Source organism: Elgaria multicarinata, chromosome 5 (genome assembly GCF_023053635.1).
Source record: "Elgaria multicarinata webbii isolate HBS135686 ecotype San Diego chromosome 5, rElgMul1.1.pri, whole genome shotgun sequence".
Lineage (NCBI taxonomy): Eukaryota > Metazoa > Chordata > Lepidosauria > Squamata > Anguidae > Elgaria > Elgaria multicarinata.
This window is the reverse complement of record NC_086175.1, coordinates 58926559-58948447: the sequence shown is the minus strand read 5'-3', so window position 1 is coordinate 58948447 and position 21889 is coordinate 58926559. Positions and strand designations below refer to the sequence as shown.

The 21889-nt window shown below is 38.5% G+C and overlaps 2 protein-coding genes across 5 annotated transcripts in view; one reads left to right on the top strand and one right to left on the bottom strand.

Moving 5' to 3' along the window:
- Positions 1-306: 306 nt before the first annotated feature.
- Positions 307-2933, top strand: KLHL34 (kelch like family member 34). Its single transcript, XM_063127535.1, has one exon. The coding sequence runs from the start codon at positions 902-904 to the stop codon at positions 2690-2692; it is 1791 nt and encodes a 596-aa protein (XP_062983605.1). The 5' UTR covers positions 307-901; the 3' UTR covers positions 2693-2933.
- Positions 2934-7842: 4909 nt separating this feature from the next.
- Positions 7843-21889, bottom strand: part of CNKSR2 (connector enhancer of kinase suppressor of Ras 2) — a 183588-nt gene continuing 169541 nt past the window's right edge. For 3 of the 4 annotated variants that reach the window (XM_063126460.1, XM_063126462.1, XM_063126463.1), the window contains 2 exons: positions 9108-9304; positions 7843-8244 (listed from right to left, as the gene is read on the bottom strand). In XM_063126460.1, coding sequence (XP_062982530.1) covers positions 8029-8244; positions 9108-9304 — 413 coding nt within the window. In that variant the 3' untranslated portion in view covers positions 7843-8028. Of the gene's footprint in view, positions 8245-9107; positions 9305-18213; positions 19080-21889 lie in introns of those variants that run through there. The other variant, XM_063126464.1, reaches the window with a different exon arrangement.

Sequence of the window (21889 nt, the reverse complement as noted above, 5' to 3'; positions counted from 1 at the left end):
CACTCCTCCGAAGAAATGCGTGGCCTGCATGATTTCCATCCCGGTCACTCAATGTCAGATACTTTGGCTTGCAGTCCTTGTAAGATGCTTGCTTTACTCCCACCGCCCTGCTCGCTCCCTCTCTCCCATTACTTGGACAGCTATGACAAGGGGGCTTGTGTCTGCATTCTATTCTGGTCACTGTGAGTTATGGTGATATCGTATCTAGCAAAGGGCTCCAAAATGCATGTCAAATTAAACCTCTGACTAATCCTAGTGTTTTGCTTGTCTTTCTACTCCCAGGCTAAAGGTCTACATGTTCACAAAGTCCTCCTGCTCTAATCTGTAGGTGCTGATTGGATTTTCAGCCCAGACTTCCTACAAGCGGAGATCACCATACGTGGCTTGTTGGCCCTGGGGGAATAAGAGCTAAACTTGTCTAAGAGTGAAGTACAGAGCTCGGGCAAAAGCTGCAGCAAAAACCAGCTCTCGTTCCTTCTCACCGGCAGCCACAGAAGGCATGTTTAGTCACCCTAAAGAGAAAGAAAAGCCACGAGACATTTGAGCTGACAAAACATCACTTAATGCCACCTAGCTCTCGTACCTGTCACCCGATACTGGACAGGAAAGTCCTCTCCTGCGGACCATCTATCTTTAAGCAGGAAATGAAGGTGAGAGAAATGAGTGTCTGAAGAATGTTACTAGAATCAGCTTTATGAATGAATGCATGAGGCAGTGTACTAGCAGGATGCTCAGTTGAAGAGGGATGTGAAATTATTAAGTGGTCTCTTTGTTACCAGTTGAAGGAGCTGATGGTCATCCTTCAAAGATTTACTTGCATGGTTGACGTAGCACACACTTGCAGGTTTTTTCCATCTCTTTTCATTGGCAACAAGTGCTTTAAAGCCGTTTATTCTGTGCAATGGCTTACTTTCTGTCTTACTGCAAAGGACATTGTAAATCTGTGCTGTCTCAGTACCAAACCCTCCGAGCTGAAGGCTTGCTATGTGACATTTTGCTGAAGGTGAAAGAAAATGAGTTCCCAGCTCACAAGTCTTTGTTGGCTTGTTCCAGTGATTACTTCAGGGCCATGTTCAAGAGCTATACCAAAGAATCCAAGGCTGCCATCATTCACCTGCAAGTCATCTCAGCCACTGGTTTGCAACATGTGCTGGATTTCATTTATACATCCTGGTTGCCTTTGTCGTTTGCCAGTTTGGAAGACACTTTGGAAGCTGCCACTTACTTACAAGTGACTGAGGCCATTGGCTTGTGCAGCCAGTATCTAGCCAACCATCTTACACTGGAGAACTGCTGCTTCTCTGCCAACGTTGCCACAAAATTCTATCTTCCAGATGCTTTATCAGCTACACAAAAATTTCTCATTATGAATCTCTGGAAACTCTTGGACCTGGATTTTGCAGGACTGCTGGAATTGAACTTCCAGTCATTGAAGGCAGTAGCAGAATCTCCTGATGTGCCCATGGTGAAAGAATCGAATTTGCTGGAACTGTTACTAAAGTGGCTGAAGTATGATAATCTGAGGTTAACACATACAACTAGCCTCCTGGAACATGTAAGATATGGTCTTATTCCAGTGGAAGATCTGAGGAAAGCCTACACACAGCCAGAAGTGCCTCTAACAGCCCCCATAAAATGCTTAATTATCAAAGCAATAAACTACCATTCACTTACCTTTAGGCAGCCTATCCTGCAGGATAAGTACAGCACCTTGAGAAATCAGAAGACACGGATTATCCTGCTTGGAGGTATGATTGCAAATGAAGGGCCCACCAAGGATGTGGTGGCTTTTGATGTTTATAATCACAAATGGCAAATTTTAACTCAGGTGCAAGACAAGATCCAAAATCACTGTGTGTGTACTGTTGGAAACTTTCTGTATGTGCTTGGTGGAGAAATAGAAGATTTGCAAAGTGATCCTAAAAGCCCCACTTCAACAGTTACAAACAAAGTCCATCGCTACGATCCCAGGTTTAACAAGTGGATACAAACTACAGGGATGTTGGAAAAAAGATGTCAATTTTCTTGTTGTGTCCTAGAAAACATGATCATTGCAATTGGTGGGCAAGGTGAGAATGGATCAATGCATTCATCTGTTGAAGTCTACAACATTAGCCGAGACACATGGACAAAAGTTCAAGGTTTGCCATGCAAAATGCATGGTCACGCTGGCACTGTTTGCAAGAACGTCATTTATATATCAGGTGGCAAACGTCTGGATCAAAGTAACACAAGTAAGGATCTGTATGCTTTGGGCACACTAGAAGGGCAATGGGGAAAGCAAGCCCCGATGAGCATTGCTCGGTTTGGGCATCAGATGGCCACAATCAGAGATACCATCTTTACATTTTTAGGGCTTTATGAACCATTCTCTGAAATTGAAAAATACAATCCTGACCAGAATCAGTGGACTCGTTTAAGGCCATTGGTTTATGATCGATTTAGTTATGGTTTAGCGGTAGTGGAGGAAACTGCCCTTCTCATTGGGGGGAAGAAATGGCAAGACTCCCAGGAGATTCCAACTCAGGATGTGGTGGGCTATGATATTGACAATGACTGTTGGGAAGACATCTGCAAAGCTTCATTGCCTTGGCATGGATTGCAGTGTGCAGTGCTACAGCTTTCAGAATTAGTAGAAGCTAAAGACATCCAACAGCAAAAGAGACCAACTGTTGAAGTTGCACCTCATTGAGACTTGATCCACAAGGTTAATTCAGGACTTAACATCTTCAGGATTTCTAAGGATTGAAAACTTAATCTTACTCTAATGTTAAGAAGTAATGTTGTAAAACAACAAATAGCCTTGAATTTTATGATAATGCAAACACATGCAAAACTGCATGGGTAAAGTTCAAGAATGTGTTGCCATTTAGAGCTATATATTAGTACAATTGTTTTGACTGCATTGATAATTAGGAATGAATGCCTGATTGGAGAAGAAGCATATAAAAGCATTTTGATAATTCTTTTTTTTAAAAAAATGTATTTGATACAGGAATTAAATTGAGGGGGAAACTATTCCTGTTTATTAGCTCTGGCCCATCTATAAAATATGTCTATTTTAAAAGTTTGCACTACAGTGTTAGAGGGTTGATTTAAAATGGATATGGGGCAAGGATGGAGATGTCATTAAAGGCTTTGCCCCTAAGAAATGCATCTCCTGTTTTGAACTTTTGGGAAGTGAGCCTGCTATGAAATGGGGCTTGTTTATTCATTATAGTAATATTAACTGTAAAATTAAGGCAAAAAATTGTCAGCATGTCAAATTATTATAAGGTTGAGTGGAACACGCAAGAATAGTGTCTTATATTACAGCTATTCAAGCCAGAATATCCTGTATTCTGTACCCTCCTGGATATGCTAATGCGAAAATGTTTATTCCCATGATGCTACAGCACACTTATAAAAACTGCCTATGCATATAGAGGTAGGGACAATTTGCTCTTTCAATTCTTTTTGCAATATTCCCAGAGTACAATGGTTATAAGTGTTATAGTTTTAGACCGCACCCATTGACAGATAAGGTATTGGATTTCAAAGTGTGAAATCTGAATGTCTATTTAATTTATAATTATAGATATGGATTTATAATTTTTAAATTATTGTTAAACTCATTTTACAGGCTATCTATCCCCCTTTTGTCTGAAATGTCATATAAAAGGGATGTGCGGAAGCACTTCATTTAGGGTTAAACAAAGGCAGCACAAGGCATACAACAGCATCATTTTAAGCCAGACAATCTTGCAAGATGAATATTGAATGTTATCCTTGAGAGTCATAATGCTGTCTTCAACAAGATCATAAAAAGGCAGAATAACTGTTGCATAGTAACAGGTGATCATTGTGCAAACTGCCTGACAGAAGAATCCAGAGAATTTGCTGGCAGGGCCTCATCCTGTCCACTGTTGGCACAGCCTGCTGGATAGATATGGTACGCTCATTCCAAAGTCAATTTCCTGTGCAGCCACCCATTTCTTCAACAAATCTAAAGACTCCCAGGTCCGCTGCTTTATGTTATACTTTTCTACATGGAAAACACTTCAGAGGAAACATGAAGGTTTTTTTAAAATCTTTAAGTTGTTTTTTAATTCAAGGAATTTCTACGTTTATCTGTTACGGATATGCTGTTTTTTCTAATGTTTAGGATCTTGAATCATGGTGGGGGTTTTTGGTTGTTGTTGTTGTTGATTATGATTCTGAATTCCACTGCAGTTTTATTGTATTTTATTCCGTGATGTGAGCCAACGCTTGAGTCCTGTGGGACAGTGTGGCAGGGTCAGTCAGTCAGTCAAATAGTGCACCATGTCAGACAATCACATGGGTGTGTATTTTAGCCTATTCACAAGTGTGTGAAGCACAGGTGTGTGGAAGCTGAAGTTGGTCACACCTTCCCAATGTACATGCTCTGGGGAGCCTTGAGCAATTTTAGCTTCTCAGCAAGTGTACACTGAACTAAATATACACATGAGCAATTGGCTTAAGTGCGTATCTACTTACTTGATCCCCCCGCCCCAAATGGAAGGACTTTATGCATTGGAGAAAGTATATGAACTAAAGAGATGCAATGGAACTTGTGTATTGCCTAGCCCAAATTACACCCCCTCCATCTTACCCTTTTTATCCAGAGAAATTCCTGCCTGTAAGTTTGCTGCATTTGCAGGCACAGTATTCTGAGCTTCCTAATTGCATGGAGGTTATGGAACAATACACAAACTAAAGAAGCCTGCTACAGATACGACAGGAAAATACTTCTGAAACTATTAAGCAATCCTTTCTTGTGCTGGTGTAGCTTGATTTTGACCATTTTTTTTCCTTGGAATTAACTACTTGGTTTGCATTATATGTTTATCAAATGGAGAGAGAGAGAGAGAGAGAGAGAGAGAGAGAGAGAGAGACCCAAGAAGAATCTAAAATCAAGGTTTGGACCAAATATCAATATTCATTTTAGGTCAAGCATTTTTATATGAGAAATATACAAAATATCACAAATGACAACAAACAAGTCATGCAGTCAAGAAATTGTTTATACAAACAAATTCCTGTAGATGATATAAACATTTTACTGGACCTGGAATTCCTTACAAATCTTAATGCATGATTTGTCAGTTCAGGCTCAACTGAATACAGATTTACGTAAAATTAGCTGCAAGAAGGCCACTCTCCTGTACAATTGTGCAAAGTTTGCAAGACACTTGCAATCCAAAACGCAGTTGAAAAGAAACAAACAATACTTTGATCCTTATTTTAGTCCCAAGAGCAGAAAAATATTAGTGCTCATAAAAGTTTAAAAGTACATTCACTGAGCTAAACAGGCTATAGCTGGAAGCTAGTTGAGAGAATACAACCTCTTAGAAAAAATCATTTAAAAAGACTTACCCCCTTCATTTAGGTATTTATCAACTCATATCTAAACTCCTCACATGTGCAGAAAAGCATTAAGAAGACACGTGGTCATTTTTGTCAGGCCCAGTCATGACAAAAATCAAAGTGCTGATGTACAATTTAGAATTTGCCTCTTACATCCCTAACCAGGCACAGAAAAGTCCATCACAAATATTTCAGCTTCTGCACTTACTGAGAGATTGGCCATATTAAACGGAGCATCTCGAGACTAATTCTGTGGCATGCAGGGTCTGTAAAAAAAGACAGCCAGCCCCCTACAACATGACATCATGGTGGGTGGGTACTGCAGAATGCTCTGCAAACATCCAGACTGAACTTTACCGCCTTGAATTCCATCAGACAACAACATGATTTTTACTCTGGTTACGCAAAGGCCATTCTGATTGAAGACGACTTGTGCGATACATTGTCTCTATGCCACTGATCACCTTCTTTGTAAGGGTTTAGTTGTGCTGGGGAAACTTCACCCCTCCTCTCCCTTTTTAAACAGAGTGCTAGTGCAACTGGGAAACTTCAAAAAAAAAAACACAACCCACACCTTCCCACTGCAATTGTAAGCACCATTTCCCACCCACCCTTCCCCACAACCATTGCTGTTGCTGTTATTTTCTCCTTTACAAGAATTTGGACCAGTCACTGCTGGAGAAGGACATTCACCTTTCCCCATAAGAGCGCTCACATCATTGTTGCTGCTGCTGCTCTGTGGAGGGAGAAGCCAAAATGAGACAAACTGGACAAGTAGCTTGTCAATTTCATCTCATCTTTGCCTTGAAAGAGTAGCAGAGGTTATAGAGGGGAAAAGCCATGTCCATTTTGCATTCACCAACCCCCAAAGCATGCTAGCCAGTGCATGTACTATACTATACTATATAGATAGCTATAGATAAAACATTGACATTGATCATGCTTTGTCTCTTTATCGTTGCACTCCAGCCTCATTCTCTCTCCCACCCCACCCCGAAACCAGCTGAACTGGCTACAGTTTCAGCTCCAGGTGTTCCAGAGCAAAGGACGGCCTTTGAGAACAGGTACTGGGAGAGTTCGCCAGCTAATGGAGAGAGGTGGGATTATGCACTATGATCAAGCACGTCACAAGCCACACTTCCAAATAACAATTTCACTGTCAGATCACACCTTAAAGGTCAGTGCTGCAATTGCATTGGAAAGTCAAAGAAGAGCTGCAAATCAGCACTTGAAAAAAGGTGCTGCTGGTGGTAGGGATGACAGCAGGGATAAACAAGAATGCAACTGTTTGGGGGAAATATTGGGTAGTATCCTATTTGACACTCAGGAATGAATGAATGAATGATGTCAATAATTAAGGGAAAGACTAGTGTTGAAGCACTGCTAGTTACAATCTTGCTACTTGGGTTCACATGTTCAACAGCTTCACATGGCTTGCAAATAGTTATGGTTCAATTTGGAGCTGATTTTCGAGACCTGAAAGTCCCATTGACTCAAAAACCTATTTAGAATTTTAAATATGTAAAGTTATTCCCTGGGAACCCAATTAAAAAATCCAGAATATTCATGGCATGTGTGCATGAACATGGTGTCTTTTCAGATTGTTGTGTTAAACCTGTGCACTTTACTGATAGCTTTCCTCCACATACAAAATGGACCCCCCTAGATTAGTAAACTCATCCACTCCGGTCCGCCCTCATTTGTCAGAGTTTTCAGAGTTCAAAGCATGAACCTTTTTGAGTGGACATATCCAAAACATTAAAAATATTGACTTTTTAAAAATTACTGGATGTGACCTTTTGGTTAAAATTAAAAAGAAAATATATATAATAATAAGAAGTTCCCAACAAAGGGGCAATAATATATAGTTTAGTCATACAGCTTTAAAGATCTGTGCCAAAGCCAAAACAAAAAGAGCCCTTTGTCCTCGTATTTATTCTGTGCTATAGATTGTCTATTAATTATCCTTCAAAAGACTGAAAAATGAAGCTCTGACCTTTTATACCCAAGATTATGGAAGTCCAGTCTTTTCTAAGTCCCTGACTCTATTCTTTAAAATGCAATTCTAATCACAGCATTATACCTTTTCTGCAATTTATGAAAATACCTAAAATATCCCCCCAAATATAAAAAAGTTTTATTGTCACACTGGCCAAAACAAAAGCTGCACTTTGAAAATTTAACTCATTACAACAGTTATATACTATTAAAATAGGAAACATGTTGACCTTCAGTAGTAAAACACTGCTTTTATGACAACTTTCCCTTGATAAATCAATGTAATCCTTCAAAATATATTATTATTATTATTATTTTCAAGACAATGGTCACAATCCAAAGAAGCAATATGTGTGTTTGTCTTCGGTTTAAAAAGTAGTTTTTTTAGCAGTTGAGAGTTGTGGCAGCACCAATTTCAAACTAAATGTCCCATGAAACTATATTCCTTCTTTGGATCATAGCCAATGTTTGTAAACATAAGCATCAGCAGCGTAAAAAGTATGTAAGTTTCTATTCAAATGATGACCATGGAAATTGTACTTTACTCATATCAGAAACATTAAAATAGATATCCTGTAAGTTGATATAAAAGCTACTCTGTGCACTTGAATAAAGGTCTGGAGTGCCGCAAAAGGGCAAAAACAAAATATGAAGTTTTTCTTTTTATACATGTGTTTCAATATAGGAATGAGTATGTGCTAAAGAGTCTAGAAGTGCATCAACTTCATCAGAGTCATTTACAAGGTCCTCTACGGAGTTGTTCTGAGAACTATCCAGGAAGAGATCAAGGTACATTTGTTTCCAGTCTTGGAAGTCTTTAGATGTCAAGTCCGGATTATCCAGAACTTTATCTATGATGGCTACTTCTTCTTCTCTGGCCTGGAAGAAAACAAAAGGATCTCATTGCAAAAGAGGAACCAAGCACTCACCTGGAAACTCAGGTTATCTTGTGTCCTTAGCATCCCATCTATTTGTTAATAATGACAGATACCATTGCATTCTGTGATGCTTTTTCTGTGATGCCTTTATGTATTTTATACTTACTGTTGTTCCCCACCTTGATCAAAATGGAGAGGCAGGTAAGAAATAAAGTTGTTGTTGTTGTTGTTGTTGTTGTTGTTGTTATTATTATTATTATTATTATTATTGAACAATTGCTTTAGAAGACCAGTGGGAATTTCCCAGCTGTTTGACTAAAAAACAACAACTCTGGTATGCTATGCATGTTTGTTCTAAATTAATGATAACCAACTTCATGTGGAATATGATTTTGGACTATCAGTCAAATAGCTTTTCTAATATGATGTGTGTGTGTGTGTGTGTGTGTGTGTGTGTGTGTGTGTGTGTGTGTGGCTTTAAAAGGAATAACCCAAGAAGAAAACAAGCCACAAGTGAATGTTGCCCTGCTATTAGAAACCTTGGAACCCAGACAAAATCATTTCAGGTTCTGAAGTATGCAAAGCAATCTGCCAATATCTGAATATGTGTGGCATTGGGTGTCTTGCAGAGCATGTCATCATTTACAGCTGGATAGAACAGCAGCTGATTAAGTGTTCGTGGAACAAATCAAACCTGGAACCATGATAAGTGTGGTTTTTCATGCTGGGAAATAAATGTTTACTCTTGTTTCTTTGAATCACCTTTGCTTATTTTCCTATTTCTGTCTATGTCTCTCATATGTGCAACAAATCCCTTGATAGTCCAACACTTTGGTAAGATTTGACTGCTCCTCATTAACTTACCTTTAAAGTGCTTTTCAGAATTCGTAGCTGGTGCAATTTTTCATTGACTACTGGATCACTGCATCTTTTAATAAAATACTTCTTGTACTCCATCTTGGTTGAAATTTGCCGGTCTCCTAAAGGGGACAAACTAGCTAGTTCCAAAGACCGGAACAAATCTTGCAAGGAATCAGCAGGCTTTTCTTCTACAATTTCAGCTGCAAGACAGAGAGAAAAATGAACTACATAGCTTTCAAAAATCAGACTGAATCAGGCAAGCCTAAGTCAAGAGAAAAGTTATCTTAACGATTCAAATACATTAAAACTGTACCATACTGCAACCATTTTCCTGTAGGGAAAAGTATAAGACCTGTGTATAGACCTTCAAATGGGAAATCATCATGCATGCATGCATTTTGCTACATGTAAATGTAGTGTAAATAGTGGGATGTTGTGGCCACCTGCATCATGTTCTCAGCATGTGTATTTACCAATAGTCTATACAATATTGAACGTCAGGGGCAGCGTAGCTCTTTAAACCTGCACTCCTATACACACACCTATCTGGAGCGAAGTTCCACTAAACACAGTGGGACTTGCTTCTGAGTAAACATGCACAGAATTGCACTGTAAATTCCATGGAGTAAGAGAGGCTGCCAAAATGGTGTTTAAAAGATCTTTCCATTGTAAATTGTGCTTGGTGAGATGATATAATAGATGACCTGTGAGTGCTTCAAAAAATAGCTTGTGGAGGTGGCAATCCTAAAACCACTTACTTGAAAGTAAGCTTGATTGAACCCAGTGGGATTCATGACTGAGTAAACATGCATAGGATTGTGATGTAAGCCTTTCATCCTGATCTTGCACTGTCTTGGGGGCACCAAGCTTTTATCACACACAGCTCCTGGTGCACAAAACTTTTTGAGCTGAAAAGAATGGGCAATTGTTTGTGTACATTCCTTTCTGAACATGAAACTGGAAATGCATAGCTGCTGGAGCTCTGGATACATAGCCTGGGGCTTCAGGTAGCATATGTGCCTCAATCAACATAATGCAAGTCAAGAATGGTTTCTTCTTTCCAATCAGAACACATTTATTATAGTAACAAGAAAAAATATATAAATAATGGAGATGAGGCAGATAAACACATCTTTTTGTTCTTGATTTGACTGCATTCAACATCAAATTTCTTTAAAAAATAACACCACCATGACAATTAAATGTACTTACTACATTCACAATTAACAGTATCTCAGAATTTGTCAGCATGTCTGTCCTGAGGACATCTTTATAATTTTGGATTGGTTCCCTCAAAAAATGGGATAAGGCATTGGGACTTGAATGCAGTTTGCTTTCTCACTTTGGCTTGAGGCTATGAGCTGGGATGTTCCTGGTTAAAATTTCCCCTCAGCTATGAAATCCTGCAATGGCCCTAGCCAAACTACATTTTTTTTAGTCTCAGCTCTTCAACTGCCATATGGGAATATTAATACTGGTCTACCTCACAGAGTTGTTATAAGAACTGTTGAGATAAAGCACACAAATGCATGATGTAATTTTCCATGCCAGGTTGTTCTTCAGTAAGGCCCAGTCACTGAGGCAACTGTCTTATATTACCTTTGCATCAATACACACTTCATGGACAGGCAAAGTGTTTGTGCCAACTTTGCGGATTTGGTTGAGAGGTACTAATCATGAAAGGGTGAAGTGTGTGGGGTGGTGGTGGTGGAGGTGAGGGTGGGGAGCACAGAAAATTGCGTCCAAACCTCAGGTTTTGTTTAGTGTTTTCTGTCCTCACCAAAACTGATAGGGATGGTCTGAACAAAGGGAGTATTATTCTGGGCTCTTTAGTCCTTGCAGAAGAGAAGGAAAAAGAAGACAGTGTTGATGGCACAGAAGAAGACACATCGGGTAACAAATGCTGCTGTCCTCAAAACCCCAAAGGTATTTCCCCCCACTTTCTTTGCAGATCCCCAATCTAGATTCTGTGATTGGTCATGTCTTAATGTGACAAAGATTAAATGCAGGAACTGGCAATGGAGGTTTTGATTTTGAGCCTAACCCTTCAGAATGTTATGTTATAACTTGAAAAGGAAATAGAAATAGCTTTGAGTTTGGGCAAACACGAAACCTGAAAACACACCACTACACACTTGTATTTGAGAATTGTTGTTGGATACCACTAAGGAAGGATCTCTTTCCAAAACATTTTGGACTGGACTCAGATTCTTTTCCAGAATCTAGAATTTTTTCCTGTCCATTTTTGCCCCCGAGTTTGAGATGAGAGAAGATATTTCGGTATACTAATGCTAAGAGGGACTGAATTTGAACTGAACTGAAAATGACAGGGGCAACATTAATTTGAACTGATATTTCCCTTTTCTAACAATCTTTTCCTGCAATGGCCTGGTAAATACTGAAGAGTAGGTGTTCTTCATGCCCACCCCAGCAGCCATACCATACCTAAACCCAGGCTAACAACCACGTATTGCTTTTAACCCCCCCCCCACTATAAATAGAAGGTGTGTTTGTGTGGATTGGGACTGTGGTATGGAAGGAAAGGATATTGCAAAATTTCCCTGCAAAAGTTGCTATTAACACTAGGATGGAAGTTTCCATTGGCATCAAAGGAAGCGTCTCCCCAGAGCAAAGAGCTGTTTTGGGTGTGTTTGCAATTTTCTTTTTAATTTCATTTATTTTTACCTACTCCCTTAAAATATTTATATGTCTCTCTATAGCAAGGTCCTGTGCTCAGCTTACAATAATGAAAGAAATGTTGAAATACAACTATAGCCGTAAGAAAAAGGATACAAACCGGAACAAAAAACTCAAGCACAGAACAAATTCAATAAAACAAGTCTCTCAAATCACCCCCAAAAAAACTGAGCAGATTTTAAAAGATTCAAAACTCCTGGGAAGATAAAAAGGTCTTCACAGAGTAGGTGCCAGAGGAGCCTTTTTAGAGGAAATCATTGCAAAGCCTGGATACCACCACTGAAAAGACCCTTTCCCCAATAGACACCTGCTGTGCCTCCCTTGGCCTTATCTGGATAAGGGCCTCTGAAGATGATCTGGACAGGTACATGTGGGAAGAGGTGACCTTCAAATAATCTAGCCCCAAGCCACTAAGGATTTAAAAATTAACACCAGCACATTGAATTGGACTTGGAAATGGACTAGAAGCTGGTGCAGATTAGGCACTGACATAATATGCTCAATTCATCCAGTCCCAGTTAATGATTTTGTATCCCTATCCCAGAATAATTGGAATTGTTACTTGAGGTTTCTGTACTGTTTTCAAAGGAAGCCTCATGTACAAAACATTGAGGTAATCCAAATAGGAAGTTACCATAGCATTGATAACTGAAGTAAGGCTATCTTGGCTAAAGAAGGGTCACAGTTAATGTATCTGCCTAAGCTGATAGAAGGCATTCTGAGCCACAGAGGCCACTTGTATCCCTAGTGAGAATACTATGAAGCTCACTTTATTGGCCTTTGTCTGGCACTGATTTAGCACACTTAACATTTCAGCTGGCTTTGATGAAGAGATAGAGCTGGATGTCATCCACACATCTCTGGATGACTTTACCCAGTGGTCTCATGTAGCTGGTAAAAAGCACGGGAGAAAGAAGAGAACCCTGTAAAATCCCAAAGCACAATTACCAGGGATGCAGAAGTATGCCCCAATACCACCTTCTCAAATTAGCCATTCAGGTAGGAGCAGAACCACCGGAAACTATCCAGAAAGTTACCATGGTTGATGGTATTCAAAGCCACTGTGAGGTCAAGAGAATCAAAAGGGCCACTGCCCCTGTTTTTATTTTGGCTAACATTATCCCATAGTTCCAAAACCAGGACTGAAAAGTGAATAAAATGGATCACAAATATGAGTTTCATCCATGAGTGCCTGGAGTTGGCTGGCAATTATCCACCTGAGCAACTTGTGCAGGACAGGACTGTTAGACGCTGGTATACAGCTATTTCTTCTAGGTTCAGGTTAGGTTTCTCAGGAAGTGATCATTTTATAGCTTCTTTTAAAGAAACTGATATCATTCTTCTTTCAAAGAGGCATTTACCACTGTCTTGACCCACTTGGACACCTCCCCCCCCCCCCAAGATGTAATAAGCCAAGAAGGGCAATGGTTGAGCATACAGGTGGTTGGCCAGACTTGTCCACATCACCATACCTCAACAATCAATAAAACCTCCACACTTCCACTACTAGACAATGCCTCCACACTTCCACTGCTTGAACTACCATAACTGCGGAATCGATATCATGGTGGATGTGGACCATTTTATTATTAAAGTGTATTTAACAGCGTGTTCCACCGTATCTCCCTTTTCGGGTGAGATTGCAGAAGGTTTTGAACCACTCACAAAAGCTCCACCGCATGACACCGAAAAGACACAACAGTGGTGTGAAAAAAGTGCTTCTTTGCCACCATCACCATCACAGAGTAGGCTTAACTGTTTGACTGGACTCGTCATGAGTCCTTCTCTACATGCATTCTAGCCATCCCCCAATTTGCTTCACTGTCTTCAACTTAGGGACAAAACAGTCATTTCAAGGAGCTGCATGGGTTTTGCTCAGCAGTGGAGAGCGCTTGGTGCAATCTTGTTAAGTGCTTGAGTATTACTGGCTGCATTCTGTAGAAGAATCCAGACTAGAAAATCTGCCAGAGCCCTCAGGAATCCCTGAGAATACATTAGGCTCCAGGGCATTCCATTTTTCTCCAAGGAATCAATTTTCATTGGGGCTGCAGCAACCCTTCCTCTCGGTTGTTCTAATCTTGATGATTAACATCATGTTTAGTTTAAACAGGGAGGACAAAAAGTCAGTCTCTCTTGCCTTTGGAGACCCTAAATATATTGGTAGTATATGATGAGGGAAGTAAAGCCACTATCTGAACAACTTATACAAAATCTGTCTACTACAGAGTGGATCAGACAGCCTTATATCAAATGAATACACATTTTGTTCTGTAGCTTGCTGTGCTTAGGAGGAAAATTAGATTGTTAACAACCCTCCCGACAGCAAAATTACAATACAATTCTTCAATTATTTGACCCCCTGAAATAAATATCAATGGGTTGGATCCAACCCTATGTATCTTAAAATTAGTTAGACCTTTTTTTTCTTTTTTGAACAATTTTGAACTGAATAATAGTATTCCATATTCTCAAATTTCAGGATGAAGCTACTAGAGCTATTTTTTAATAACAATGACTAGTTCTAAATTGTGAATTATTCTTTTGCAGAACAACCAAGCATTTCCTAAATGATCTTTCAAAGTTACAATAACAGAGGTTTTGGAGTATGCAATTGATTGAGCTGTTTAAAATCAGACTTGGGCCTTAGCTAGACCTAAGGTTTATCCCGGGATCATCCCGGGGTCATCCCTGTTCATGTAAATGACACACAGAGGATCCCGGGAGCAGGCAGGGGTGACCCCGGGACGATCCCGGGATAAACCTTAGGTCTAGCTAAGGCCTTGGTTAACAGTCATTTTTAAGCTTCATAGGTAAAAGACCTTTTGTTTGTGAGAGGTACGTTCTGATTTACACCAGATACATCCTTGTTCATATCAAAGGGAAGAAACATCCAACAAGCTTCTTACCTGAAGATCATAAGGGGTTGCTATTGACAAGAAGTGCAAAGAAAAGAGAAAAATAATATAAATAAAATCAACATAAAATCAGCAGAAAGTGAATAAAACAACTTGTGTTCTGCCTCATTTGATTTAAGCATTATACAAGAAAATAGATTAGATGGTTTATTTCATGGGGTTTGGGGGTGGTGTATAACAAAGCCGTTGCAATCATTTTATAAGCTGAAGTACTCCAATATTAGACACAACTTTATTTGTTAGACAGATTTGGTTTTAGTCTTCTTCATTTTAGAAACAAGGTCATGCAATATTACTCTAATGTTTACAGGGGATAGTATCATAGTAAGCAATTAATGGGATTTTTTTCATTCTCTTCCATCAGATGGGAAATATGCTTCAAAATGGATAATCCTGCCCTTAGCGGGGAAAAGTCTACCACATATGACACTTGATGACTGGTCCTTTAGCAAAATATCTATGGTGTGAAATGAGGTTATAGCATACAAGGCTGTGCAACAGGTTAAATAACAAATGGTGGAGGTGTTATATTAACTTGAAGCTAATGCTATATTAGCTTCAAGTTAAATTCTAGCAACAGGTGTCTTCCAAGCTTTATAGCATAGAGTATTCATCTCTGAATACAGAACACAACCAGCATACAACTTTCTCCCAAGAACACTGTATTTCACAGCTTGAGAGTGTCACATATGTACTGGTTTAAATCCTAACTGCTCCATTAACGTAAGAGTTGTGTTCAAGGAAGTGGTCTTTCCATGACAGCAACTCTCCTTTGAGAATGGAAGCTACTTCCACTCACAGAGTGAAAAGGATCCAAGACATTATCTTAATCACCATGGCAACTACAATATAGGGATTTACATAACCATGAAAGCTTCTTGCTCTACATAAGGAGGCTAACAAATCTGCACTCTTATTTTACATATTTTACAATAAATAACCTAAAACTCCAATATGTTAGAGCAGCAAACAGTTCTACTGTGTCAAATATTTTGCTTTTACTATTGCCATGGTAGCTGAGTTTCTTACATTAGCAATGGCAGACAGATATCTCAGTGAGACACATAAAAGCATGGAAGAGTGTGATACTCTTCCATGTAGCTTGAATTCTAGGTCTATGTTCAGATGAAGGAGTACTTTTAATCAGGACCATAGCTACTGATGATTACCAGACTTCATCATTTTAAAACAAAACTAAATACGTTGCATTCTGCTTTGCATTAGTGAGTTTCATAGGTCAACAGCTTCCATAGAAATGAATGGATTAATACATTAGTGATAGTGCTGCTGAGTTATTTCAAGGTTGTTTCCTTCTCCAACAAGCTATGCGGTCGAGTTCAGTCAACACAATAAACTGTGCCTTGGTGGGCAATTAGGAAAATGGCACCCAGCACGCACTGTGGCTTAAACAAGCCATTGTATCTTGTTTTAGCCATGGTGATTGCGCAAACCAGGTCACTGTGTATAAGCTGTGCATAAAGAGCTTCCTATTGCTTTCCACCGTGGGCTACGCAACTTGGGTTATATCAGGTTGTATCAGCATTGTTCCAAAACACCACAAGCAATACTTTAAAAATAACTTGTTTCCTTTGTAAAAAAAAATGGTTTGCATTAAGAAAATATGACTGCAAGTTTACAAACTTTATTTTTTGTAATATAGTTTGACAAAGCTCTGTGCAATTAATGTCATGGGCTGCTAATTGCCACCCTTCTGATTATCCCTATAAAATGGGAATGGTCATTCGATACCCTATTTTTGGTGGGGGGAATGTCCTGAAATTTGAATGCATGATGTTGCCAATATGTTTATTAGTTCCTTTGAGCCTTTGGCAAAGTGTAGCAAATGAGCCATCACTGAAGACCGAAAATGGTAGTCAAGATATTTTAAATTCTAATCTTCACTTTTAGCTCCTTAATTAATTTGTAAAACATTTCACTTCTATTTAATTACAGAATTTAATGATAGATCATAAAGGTTTTGGGCCATTTCAGCTAGGATTGAGTGATAAATCTTTCAGATTGCAAAATCCTTATGATTTATTGAACCTGAAAAAGATACTTCACCAGGAATCGAACATAAAGTTATTTTTTGTTTTTGAGTTTGCTAAGTACTAAAACAGTAGTAAATTACATTAGAAAGTGATTTTTCAGAACATTAAAAAAACATGGTGAGGTTGTATCTTTATCCAACAGAAAGAATTCCATGAACAAACAGCTCAATCCAGCTAATTTTAATTACTTTTAAATCCCATTGATTTCAACAGGAGAGATTTAGGCCTGCACTGAACTCTCCTATTTAAATCTATAGGTCTGAAAGTATTTAACTTCGAATGAATCATGCCCAAAGGCTATTGTTTTATTCTTTTAAAAAATAAGCAAATAATCAAGAATATATTTTAACAAAACAAGTCTATTAGATTTGTACTCATGAAAAATTATAGATGCTGAAATTGTATTCATTGTTTTAAATAGACCCATGCCAGGTCCAGTAATTACATGCATTGTAATGAATTTCCCACTGGTTTGACTACAGCTTTAATTATTATTTTTAAATGCATATTAAAGCTGCTAGGATTTTCTTACTCCTGATAAGCAGATGCTGCACTTTATTCACTTGTAAAACCAACCAAAAAACAACCTGTTTCTCTATAAAAAGGAAAATATATGCATTTGTATATAAATAACTCTTTATATTTTATTGGTATTAACAGAATGCAATACCATACATGGACCTGACAGAAATAAAACATTTCAAAATACATTTTAAAATTCTCTCTTCATAGGATAGTATGAAATATCAAGAAATTAGCATTGACATTACAGTACACCCTTAGCCAAAAATAGAAAGAAAATCCACATCCAATCACAGAGATACAGGCAAACAATGATCCATAGGAGTCCCAATACATAATGATAGACAGTATCTTAATCTACTTAGGGAGAGACAGTCAGATAAAATCTTGGCCCCAGAACTGCCTCCTATGGATCCTGAATGATTTACAGAGAATACTTTATGCCTATGCTGCAAGGCAACATCACTTACATTTAAATCCTAGAAGGTAAGGAGAAATTGAAGATTTCGATCTGCAGAGTTTGAAACACTCCATTGTGAGGCATCATCTTCATGGTCATAAAATCAGTATCTGTGTATCATCTGGTAGATCATGATAAACCAATCCACAAACTCTGTTTCAATCCTAAACATACTTACTTAAAAGTACTTGACAGTGGTAGGCATCTTTGTTTAAACCAGGGTCTGCTCCGATCATGGGGATAGCATAGAGGGAGAGTTCTGTGTTTAGAGCAGCGGAATTGAAACTTCCACATGTACACCGCTAAACTCCCCAAAGCCTCTTTTTCTCACACATTTTTCTCTGCACTGAGCTGACTTCTGGCATTTTGAGTTTGGCTTAGAAGAAAAGCTCTTGGGGGTAGGGCGGGGAGACACACCACAGGAAGGTTCAGAGCACGTGAAGGAAGGGCTTAGCCACCCCCACATACATGAGCCTTTCGTTTTAAAAATTGGATCCTCCCACGTCCTTTGTGCACATTTTCGGCACAGACCTGGATTCAAACAAATGGGTCTCCTACCATCATGTATAGTTTGAGCCTAAACTCCACTGAAAGTAATAGGATTTGCTCCTAAGTAAGCACAGTTAGGATTGGGCTGCAAGTCTTGCAACAGTCTGTGTGCTTGGACTTGACAGAACACATTTAATTTGTATTATACAGCAAATTACCTTCCTTGACTAATGTGAAAAGTAATGATATTAGCTTTTTTCCACTTTGTCTGGATGGAAGTAACGGAAGTCCATTTTCAAAATCACATTTTATATTTACCATATAGCTGATCCCTCTTTCCTTCCTTGAAGACTGCAGAACACACCTGAATGTCATCATAACCCTTCCCCTGCCATGACCCTCTTCCCTTTCTGTTTCTCCCAAGTTGGTGGCAGTATTTTCTGCAACTGTATTCCATGTAGCCTGGGTCTGATATTGTGCCTAGTCCCTCTGTAGAAAGGATGCATTCTTCAAAATAAAAGCAATAGGTCTGGCAAAAGCTTTGCCCCTTGTAAGACTTTCCTGGAGCCCTTTACCCAGGCATTTGGTTGTCTATATCTTAAAGTCAGTTCTCGCTTATAAACATCAAAGTTATTCAAGAAGAATTGATTGGCTTTCTGAATGCAGGACATTAGAGGTTGCTTGCAAGAGGCTGAAGAGGAGTCTCCGTCGTGCCAATTCTCTCCGATCTAAATTCTCTAACCAATAGTTTATCAATCTCTGAGTCCAATCTGTTCAGTGCCAAGAGAAGTGGATCCGAGTTGGCATGGGGAGGTTCTATCAACTCTCGCAGTGCTTTAGCCTGATACGATAAAGCAGTGATACAATATGATGAAAGAACTGTGGTGGCCTGTAATTTCTATATCATATTAGTAACTGTATTAGTAACACAATCATGCAATCTTGATAAAAGAGAAAAGCACATATGGCAAGATTTTCATATGGTGTTAGCTCCACAGTGTTCTTTATCTGCATGCACACATGCTCCAAAAACAACAACCAAACAAACAAATGAACCAAAAACCATAGCATCTTTCTGCAATGAGACTAGAAATTTCAGTCTCTGATGGAAGAAAACATAATTAGCAGGATGCAGTTCGGGATTTTCAATTTGCATTAAAGCTATAACAACAATGATACAATCAAACCAAATAAAGTGATAACCAACATATATTTATTTTTAATACAATTAACAGCTAGGATTTTCCTATTTAATATTTTACAAAAGGTTACTGAGGAAATGGGAAAATTTGTTTTTGACTAAAGCACCCAACCTTCTCAGCATTAAACAACTAACATACCACATACCCATCTACTAATCAGTGCCACAGAAAAGGGCAGTCTAATTCATGTTTATTCCTTCAGTGGCGGATCTAGTGCAATTGTATGTATGAATTTTGCCATTATAATAAACTTGAAATGTATATGTTTTTTTTAAAAAACTTCGTATCAGCTGAATGCTAAACCTGACTAAATATTGGCTTTGTATACTTGTGAAAAACAACAACGAAAAGCCTTGTGACAAATTTATTATGGCAGCCTTCCCCAACCTGGTGCCTCCCAGCCGTTTTAGACTACAACTCCCATAAGCCAATGGTCAGGAATGCTGGGAGTTGCTGCCCCAACCATCTGGAACATCTGTAAGTCTTACAAGGGGCCAAAACTTGCAATTACCCTTACACCTGAGGCTAATGGAAGTCCTTAAAGTAGCAGAAAATAAAACACAGGCAACTTGCTGTGCTCTTAAGGAAGAAAAGTATAGGAAATTAAAGATAAAAAGTAAGTTGTATTAGCATTAGAAGAACTGGAGTATGTTACAATATTTAATAAACCATTCTGTAGAATATTACATCGACTAAAAACGTACTGAAGCACTGAATGAATATGCTGCTGTGGCACTTGGTGCTTCACTTCTCCAGTGGTCCCTTCAAACCACCCTCAGCTAGGGGATTTGCTTGCTAAAGGAGACAAAACCAGCACCATGTACATTGATGGTGCTCTATAAATAAATAAATAATACTAATACTAATACTAATACTAATACTAATACTAATAATAATAAAACTGGAGAGCCATTTAGCAAGGAGCCTTTCACTATTTGTAGATTAAGACCTTGCAACTCGATCCACAAATGTCAAACTCAAGTTTCACTAGAGTTGTTCCTTGCTTATAGATGACTGGAACACTTCTATGACTTTGCAAAAGTTGGAGCACCTTAGAATTACTGTAATTATGTAATAAATGTGCAGCTGTATAGTTATGTGTGTAAATTTTCAAGGCTAAAAGGTTGTGTACTTTCCAAGAAGAAAATTGAAAAATAAACATTAGGTTAAGGAGAAATGTTATAGTTGTGGAAGTTTCAGCCACCTACTGAGAAAAGGAGACCCTTACATGATAGAAGTGCAGGAAGAGGAAAATAAAGGAAATGGATCAAAGACTAAAGTTACCCAAAGGAATTATTTGTTCCTCCTCGATCTGACTGGGTAAACTTGCAGGCCTAAGCTTATTTGCATACATTCCAGCCACCATCTCTATTTTTTTTTAAATATTATTATATAGACATTTTGTATCTTCATGCCTGCTCAAAAGCATGTCCCACTGAGTTAAATTGGGCTTACTCACAGGTAAATAGGTACAGGAATTCACAATTGAGTTCTGAACAGATTACATATGCCTGCTAAATATATAAAACTGTAAGAACCTATGGTTATATCCAATAACATTGACGGAATGACAAGTATATTTCTGCAGCCTACTGTTGATATCAGACAAACAAACAAACAAAACAATGCCATGTTAACATAACATCAACATTTTGGAATAAATAATTGTTATAATCTCAATGGTATTAAAATTACCATGATAACATGGGGCTTGTATTTATTTAATGAATAGACTACTTATTAATATGATGCTGAGTGGTTAAAAATCTATTAAATTCAAATATCTAGACCCTTCCATGCCATTACCATGGAAGGGTCTAGATAGTATAGTCCTTCTGCTTCAGTCAGTAGGGACATGTCTAAAAGAACCTCTTTGGAAGACCTTAATATAGGCCGCAGCTAGACCTAAGGTTTATCCTAGGATCATCCAGGGTTCGCCCCTGCCTGAGCACTGGATCCCCTGTGTGTCACCTAGGTGAACAGGTCTGACCCCTGGACGATCCAGGGATAAACCTTAGGTCTAGCTATTTATTTATTTATTACATTTTTATACTGCCCAATAGCCGAAGCTCTCTGGGCGGTTCACAACTGACCAGCCACTGTTTTTATTGGTCCTTTGTTTTAAATTGAACAATTTAAATTTGCTGTTTTAAATCTTCTTTCTTTTTACTGTTTTATTCCCATGTGCACCATCTGGAATCTATTTTAGATATGGAGCAGTACATACATATTGTAACTAACTAAATGCCACCATCTTTCAATAATGCTCTTCTGCCATTTACATAGCCCAAGGTGATCAACCTCTGTGTGAGAAAATAAATGAACACACATACATTTTCAAAATTTGTAACATTCCGAAACCAGTGAAGAACATTTTTTTAAGAAAATGAAGCTGCTGAATTAGAATTCACTAGCAAATTTGATGCCGTGAATTTGGGTTTAATGGATT

Excerpts from the sequence above, each read along its gene's own strand:
- KLHL34 (XM_063127535.1), top strand. The coding sequence starts at position 902 with ATGGCTTACTTTCTGTCTTACTGCAAAGGACATTGTAAATCTGTGCTG.